Genomic DNA, 8711 nt, shown 5'->3' with positions numbered 1-8711 from the left:
AATTACCTTTTAATTAGATTATAGATTGGTCTCCGCTTCGCTCCAACTAGATACCGCACTACCTTAGAATAATAGCTTTTTATTACGGCTACTATTAGATGCTTGTGTGCGCGGCATCTTGACACTCAATGGCATCTTTAAAATTTTGTAACATACGCTTCGTGTTATTTTACATTGAAATTAATAAATTTCAGATCCCAGTGTCTTTCTTTTCTTATAGTATTCTTTTTACAAAGTTTTATTATGCAACACGGCATTTTAGTTTAAATTATTAGCAAAGTTTAACAGAATATGTGGCACGTCAAAGTCACAAACTGTTCAAGATTGGCTTGAGTGGCCTACTCGCTACTCGCTTCTCACTTGGGCGTAGTATTAGTTGTCGCCTGAGCGCAGCGGAAACCAATAATTCACAATCTAAACCTATGTAAGTGGTAATTACTTATTAAAATTTCCATAGTTATATCGCTGAGTAAGGATGAATACTTAGTTAAATAAAGCTAAGAAGAATAGAAGCGTCTTGTTATTATTAACATAAATTAGTCGAACGTAAATTTATTATTTATGTTATTATAGTGTTTTTGAAGTAAAATCGAAAGTAGCCTTGAAGACTATTTTTTTATATTGATAGTTTTCTATATACCACTAAGAAAAAAGTTGTCATTAGTAGAACTGCATGTCAGAGGAGAAAACTTAGATTTACCAACTTTATTTTTGGGTTGTTAAGAAATATTCTGGTCTGGCACGCTCCAGTATCAGCCTGATCAGGAATTATTTTTATGTACCTAAGTACCTTCTAATATCGTATTGTTCATTAATTGAGCTGTTTTACATGAAAACGAATAATTCACTATATATTATATTACTATAAAATTTACTAAATTGAATTAACAATTTTCATAATAACTAATTGCTGTTAACCTAAGAAACGAAAATTTTATAGAAAACTAGCTGACCCAGCAAACATTGTATTGCCGATATTAAAACCGCGATACAAAAGTAACTGTTGATCGTAGATGGGTGAAAATTTGAATGTATTTTTTAATGCTGACTCATAATCAAACAAATTAAAAAAAAATGTCAAAAAAATTTAAAAAAAATTTCATGACCACTCTTAACATGAAATGAAAATAGATGTTGTCCGATTCTCAGACCTACCCAATATGCACTCAAAATTTCATGAGAATCGGTTAAGCGGTTTCGGAGGAGTTCAAAGTTTTTATATTTATATATTAGAGATTTTAAATTCCTTTTTAAGTTCAGTTACATGTACTATAATATATTATTTGGTTAAGTGCCTTTCGCCAATCCAAGTTCCCGCGGAGCTCTGTTTTGATACACAACAAGTAGGTACCTATGTAGGTAATACTAGATTAGCATTTACCTTTAATAAAAAACAAATTTGACATTGCGGTTTCAAAGCAATAAAAACCACTGAGGCTTGTACAATTGCTAAATTAAGTCTACACCAACAGAGTTAAATTAATAAAAGAAAAAATAGTTCAGAATCGTTAGAAACTTAGCTATACATTATAATTTTACAAATAAAAGTAAAACTTCTTGATACAATTAATAGTTAAGCACGATAAGTTGATCGGTGGTCAGTCAAGTCTTAAAAAGTATTTTTTTTTAATTCTGTTTTAAATTTGTCTCAGTCAACGAGTCGGTCAAGTCACGTGGCAGTTTATTAATCAGTCTAGGTAATATGTAAACTGTTGTTCTTTCACCGAACGCATTGGATGCCCGAGGCATGTGCAGCCGGTTTAGACTAACAGCGCGCGTAACACCTTTGACCCCAATAGGAAACCTTAAGTTTTTTGTTTGGGCTTCGAATCTTATCTCTTACTGGGCAAATGTGGATACATTAATTCTATAATGTGTCTTATTTTCATGTCAAATAAATGTCACAGAAAGGGAGGATAGAAGGGGAGATAGACGTACAAAAAAAAAATGAATGGAGCGTTGATTACACATTATAATCTTTTTCAAATATTTTAATGTAGCATTTCTCAAGGCTCCGTTTTCTGAACTTAACGTTTATGCAGATATTATAAATAAAGTTAAAACTAAGATTTAGACCTACCTAAATACGACTGGAGGTTAGATAAAGATTATCTAAATTAACAAGTATCAGTAACTACAACTGTTATCTAATATAACATAAAATAAATTATACAGTTAATATATAATATTATACTTTATTCATCCGATTATTGGCCAATTAATTTAATGTAAGTATCTATATTATGTCGTAAGTAATTTGACCATAATTCATAAAATTAAATGTTTAAATATTACCTCTAAGCGATTATTCTGTTGGTAAGTAATTAATTTTATCATCTGCCGTCTGAGTTCTGACTTCTGTTTGACAATGTTAAAAACTTATTTTATGCGTCTAGATAGAGTCTGTTGCTGTTAGACAACCGATAAAAACAAGCCAGGAATATTAGTTTGGTGTGCGTGACAAGCCACGTCTTACACTCGCGATTTGTATGACACTTTGAGTTAGTGTGTGCGAATTGTTCAATATAGAGGTTAGTTCTAAACTCAATTTATTACGAACTTTTCACAGCTGTCATAGTCTGTCTAGACGTATAGGTAAATAATCTAAGTTGAAATGGAACGGAATTATCTGCTTAATTTTTGATTAAACATAGAAGAACAGAAATACTGATAAATACCAAAAACCTGAAAAGTAAAAACACCATTGCCTGATAAAATAAAGCTGTAAAGAATAAAAAAACAGAATTGCTAATTAGTTTCTTAACACTTTCAGTAATTAGATTTTATTTTTTATTGAATTACAAACTAATTATTAAGCCTTCTGCGTTTTTGCTCTTTCAACATTCACTGTCAATCCCATTTATGAACCTGTGCCAGTAAATAATCATAAAAATAGACCTAAAGATAGAAGACGCCTGTTAAAACTGGAGTCCCGCAAGGATCAATTCTAGGACCAACACATTATATTCAATTCAGCCGATATTATGACTGAATTCAAACACTGTAAATACCATAATATAGCTATAGCTAGCTGATCCAACAAACGTTGTTCTGTTCATAATAAAAAAAACTCTTGCGGATGGAATTTTGGAAAATCCGTTCTTAGCTGACCTCTACTCGGTGAATAGAATATTCCTACCAAATTTCAAGTCTTTAGCTCTAATGGTTCCAGAGATATCGTGATGAGTGACTATATACGTGGAAATCTCTTAAATATATATAGATAGATATGCAGACGATTTACAGGTATATATTTCATTCAAACCGTCTGAAATAGACAGCAGTATTTTAAAATTAAATAGAAGTGCTATTTAATTTTCATCATTTCTATATAATTTTTTGCTACTAGTGCTATTTTAATAGTTATTTATGCAACTGTTGTGTAATAAGGGGTATTAAAACACGAATGTGGATTTATCTCACGAGACGAAGCCGAGTGTGATAATAGTATCACATGAGTGTTTTAATACCTAATTATCAACAGTTGCATACAAGACTTTATCTACACCCAAAATATGAATCCTTTAAATTATTCTGAAACAGTTAGCTTACTGCTAACATTAAAACAGCCAGCCCTAGTAGTAACATAATATTATATCCATTACTGATTATATACAAATAAACTAAGTATTAATGAAAGAATTATTTATTTTAGTAGTAATTTACATTTTTTATAGTGCAATAATTAAAATTCACTTGAATATTATATTCTTTTGGTAATTAATCGCTCATTTTTTATAAAAAAAAAAGCAATAAAAATATCGTAAAAAAAATGGCGGGGATTCGAATAACCTACTTTTTTTTACGGCGCGCGACGTTCTGGTGGTGTGGAACGCGCGTAAACCAAAATGTTCTTATTTTGAAATTCATACAGATGCCACGCATCGAGCAATAAGAATGTGGCTGTCTGTTAAAACTCTTTGAGCATGAAGGGAATGAAAAAAAATAGGAGTGTTGTTATGAAATACAGTACAACATTACAACACTCGTTTGGATGACGTAATGGTTATTAGAACATTGGGTGTTTTAATGTTGACAATAAGCTAACTATTTCAGAATCTTTAATAAAGGATTTAAAGCATGGGTGTAGATAAAATAAATTATACGACCTGTTATTGTCATGAGTACTTTTTAGAGAGATTCTTATTACTATCAGCAGAATTACGTAGTACTCATTCAATCACGCAATTAGTAATCACTTGTTATAGTTATTATTTTGCTGTTTTAGTGTTCTTAATGTTAGACTACTTTATTATTCGAATAAAACAAATCTTAGAACTATATTTACAATACTTTGACTACGTAAAATTAAAACTATAAATAACGTGGAAGCGTACCAAGAATACTGGCAGCATTTGCGCGTTGGATAGCAAGGCTGATCCGTTGACCGAAATAGCTGCCAGCGCTTGGGTTTCCAGTAGCCTTAATGAGGCGCGAAGATAGTATTTTGAACATTCTCCGCGTCTCTGGGCTCCAATGGCCAAGTGTCTCGACACCAAACGGCACAAAGATGTATGATGTTCTTAATTATATTAATACCTAATTATTGAATTAGGTCAGGTCACGAAATTTTATGTAATTTTTGTTTTCTTGTTATTACATTTTTATTGTGATATTATTATTTTAGAATGGTAACCCTTCATATAATATGTATAACCTTTAAATAGTATGACACCGCTGGACCACCTGGGGTTCTCCGCAAGACCAGCGCTCATCATATCACCTGTGGGTATGATCAGTATTATGGTGAGGTGAACTCCAATTCTGCATTTTCAATATAAAATAAATTAATAAATAAGTCTACTTGTAAGTATACAAGTAGACTTATTAATGTAATGTAAGTATTACTTATTCGACCAACATGGGTTATTGTAGATTATGTACACAGTTGAAATTTATAAATAAGTACCTAAGTCCTAAAAGTGATAACAATAATTTGGATAATAGGTAGTAACAGCAAAAATTATAATATTGTGGCGATTTCATCCACATTATGTTGGCAGCTAAGGATTTCTTTGAGTGCCAACTGATCACTCTTTTTTTTTATGGAATAGGAGGACAAACAAGCGTACGGGTCACCTGGTGTTAAGTGATAACCGCCGCCCACATTCTCTTGCAACACTAGAGGAATCATAAGAGCGTTGCCGGCCTTTAAGGAAGGTGTACGCGTTTTTTTTGAAGGTTCCCATATCGTATCGTCCCGGAAACACCGCACAAGGAAGCTTATTCCACAGCTTTGTAGTACGTGGAAGAAAGCTCCTTGAAAACCGCACTGTGGACGACATCACACATCCAGATTGTGGGGATGATATCCTAACTTGTGGCGTGTCGTGCGAAGGTGGAATTCGGCGGAATTCTCCCTTGAGAGGGAGATAGATATAGACGCCATCTTGACAAATTTTAAGGAGGCGAGTCGCTAATATAGACGCTAACTTTTACCCGCGAGTGTCATAGACATTAACTTGTATTATATACATTATAACTGATAAGTCTTGTAGGTATACTAACTTCTGTAATAATTCACGAGTGCAAACGTAATAAACTAAATTAAAAATCGGTTGGTGGTTTATTTAAATTCTATTATAGAAATTACTAGCTGACCCGACAGACGTTGTGCTGTACATAATAAATAAATACTATTCTTATGAATTTGTCAATAATATTTCATGTTAATCAAGAATTATTTCGTTAAAAATGCTCCTGTTATTATAATGAAATTGTTTCACAGCGGAACTGTCAAACCGTGCGTCACTAAATTAGTATAGGAGTCCATAGCGGACAAACAACGTGTCACGTAATTTATATATATTATGATAACTGATGTCTTGTAGGTATACTTACTTCTGTAATAATTCACGAGTGCAAACGTAATAAACTAAAGTAAAAATCGAGTCGGTGGTTTAATTTACAAGGTCCCCGACACGACAATATCAAAATTATACATTTCTTTGAGTTAGTAGTTAAATTATATTGCAGTTGTTCAAATACTGATATCTAAATGTTTTAAGTTTTCTTTAGTGTTAATTGCGCCAATATTTGTCTTCAAACAATTCGACACGTGTTTCGCCTCTACACGAGGCATCCTTAGATGTTGACTCACCAAATTCTGGCACGAGACTCAGTCTCAGTCTCGTGTTTGAGCAAATATTAGCGGAATTATGGATTTCCGCAAAGTAACGCCTACTTCAATAAATTTTCTCAAAAGTTACTGATAGTCAAATCGGTATGCGAATGACATCATAATACTGTTTCAGTTGCCATAGCATCAAGGGCGTGCAAAGTTTTCCCATCATTGTATTAAATGTATGCAGCACAACTTTAGGTGAGACACAAGCGATACGCCAGTGTGATATTTGGCGATCATATTGTGTGAAGAACAACAAATAGATTTTAGGTAATTCATTACCTGCTGAGTAAACTTAATCGAACTTCATGGACAACGTCATGCCTACCAAAATTATTACTCTTATTGCGATTCAATTGACGACCTAAAATGAACTGTTTTGCTATTTCTTACCACGACATCATTGGATCTATCCAATTTAGGTTGTCTTCAAATCAAGTCAGATATTGAATCGCAGTTCGATATCGATTAGTTCGTTCATTAATTCGTACCATGAGGTAATATTTCAACCTAAACTGGATAGCTTAGGTATGTGTCAAAGTGAGCAATTCAAAAAAGTTGCTAATTTCTTTAGGGATAGTGAACCGTTTTGTTAATAACTTTAAAAAATAGTGAAAACATAAGTAAAACATATAGAAAAGGAAAATGGAATTTATGAAAGACGAGACGAGAGTACTTTATTGGACTTTTTTGTAAAACAAAATACTGAAAATAAATACCGAAAATGAAAATACTAATGAAAAGGTAGTAAGGCCCGTGGCTATAGCCTGTTCGCAAGAACGAATTAAAAAAAATGTACTCTGTAAGGTGCGTTGATAACTCATTTTAAACAGTTTATTTTTACGAAAACACCTAAGCAAAACTTTAATTTGTAATTCAAAGAAATATATTTATTTTTCTATTATTTAATAAGTAGATACTAAAAAGCCTTAATGGTTTATAATTTGACGCTATAATGCGCAATTTTAAAACGTGTTTGTAGTAATTTCTACGCAAAAAAACCGCTAAAATCATATCATTATAGGTTTCGAAACGCAACGCATATGGTTCGAGTAAGAGAGACAGACTTAAGCAACGACTGTACAGCGCATCATCTCTTTCTCACACCGCGGACCACAGACAAATTTCTTTCATTCATTCTTCCATAAGCGATTCAAACGCCATTAAGTTATAGGCACTTCGTGGTACGAATCTTAGCGATTCCGTTAAGTTTACCTTAACATAATCGGAATTCAAGCGCTAATTATAAGTTGATGGTAGGACTTCTGGTACTTACATTTATTTATCAAAGATGAGCTATTGTAACATACGTCAAGAGTCAGGCGGCTACCTTTGATGAAGAAACATGATCCGTACGCGGTACGGTTTCTTCGTAATATATTACCGAAAGGCGCGAATATTCCGTTAGCTAAGCGCAAGCGCCGACAGGGTTAGTGTGTTCCAACCCCCCTCCTCCTTTCTCGCCCACAATCAGAGTAGAATCCGTGCGTCCGCGCGATAACCATGCTTTGCATATCTTTTTTTTTTAATCGAAGAGATGACAAACGATCGCACGGGTAACCTGATGTTAAGTGAATACCGCCGCCGACAATCTCTTGCAACACCAGAGGAATCACAGGAGCGTTGCCGGCCCTTTTAAAAAGATGTATGCGCTTTTTTTTAAATCACTTAACTTTTAGTTAAGTTTACTATGTAAGTCAATATTCATATTTTGCGTTATTTTTCTTCTTCATATACATGACAAATATCACGGCCTCGAATAATAGGGGAGTCCCAGGCCCATGGGTGTCGTAAGAGGCGACTAAGGGCCGTCAGAGTCAGGCTGCCGTCTTTTGACGTCAGCACAATCGGGCCAGGCTCGTCCGGGTTAATTACCAAACTCGCACAGAATACCGGCGTGAAGTAGCAGCCTAGTGCCGCTACGTTTCGCATAGGTTAGTGTCGAGGACCGGTGGCCATTCAAAAAGGATCTTCAAAAGATTTTACCCCAGGAACCCTCCTGTTTGAAATTGAGATTGGTTTAGATTCTCAATTCCGTCCATATAATATAATTCTCCTGCTCATGTGTATGTTAGTGAACTCCTCCAAACGGCTGGACCGATTTTTCAAATTTAAGACGTGTGTACAGGACAACGTCTGTCGGATCCACTAGTATAATATATATTAAAACCAAATATCTGGAAGCACGTTTCTTGCTCTTGTGTATTGGAAGGAGATGATCAGATGAGTGAAATCTAATCTCTGTTGAAAAAATAAGAAAAAATCATGAAAATGCTGTTAAGTACTTTAATAAAACAAATCGTATATAGATTTATCATTTTAATTGATTAACATATTCGTGAAGCCATTCCGACACTTGCGGTGCGTGTGTTTGCGACCACACGATATTGTTTCGAACCGTCTCCAGCGCACGTTTGCGGGCAGTCTCTCCCGCGCCTGCTTGTGGATACATCGTAAAGAAACTTTCCATCTGAAATAAGAATATTTTTTCACAAAAAAGCACATAATATTATGTTCAATGTGTAGTCTATTTTGATATTTTTTTAATATTTTAAAACAACATTGTATTGAATATATTTTTTAATCA

At 33.8% G+C, this 8711-nt stretch overlaps 1 protein-coding gene across 3 annotated transcripts in view; it reads right to left on the bottom strand.

Moving 5' to 3' along the window:
* Positions 1-8428: 8428 nt before the first annotated feature.
* Positions 8429-8711, bottom strand: part of LOC126971560 (glutamyl aminopeptidase-like) — a 57956-nt gene continuing 57673 nt past the window's right edge. For all 3 annotated transcript variants that reach the window (XM_050817861.1, XM_050817860.1, XM_050817864.1), the window contains one exon: positions 8429-8594. In XM_050817861.1, coding sequence (XP_050673818.1) covers positions 8439-8594 — 156 coding nt within the window. In that variant the 3' untranslated portion in view covers positions 8429-8438. The remainder of the gene's footprint in view (positions 8595-8711) is intronic.

The sequence above is a fragment of the Leptidea sinapis genome, chromosome 24 (assembly GCF_905404315.1).
Source record: "Leptidea sinapis chromosome 24, ilLepSina1.1, whole genome shotgun sequence".
Lineage (NCBI taxonomy): Eukaryota > Metazoa > Arthropoda > Insecta > Lepidoptera > Pieridae > Leptidea > Leptidea sinapis.
Note: the sequence above shows the minus strand (reverse complement) of the source record. Positions and strands in the feature narration are given on the sequence as shown.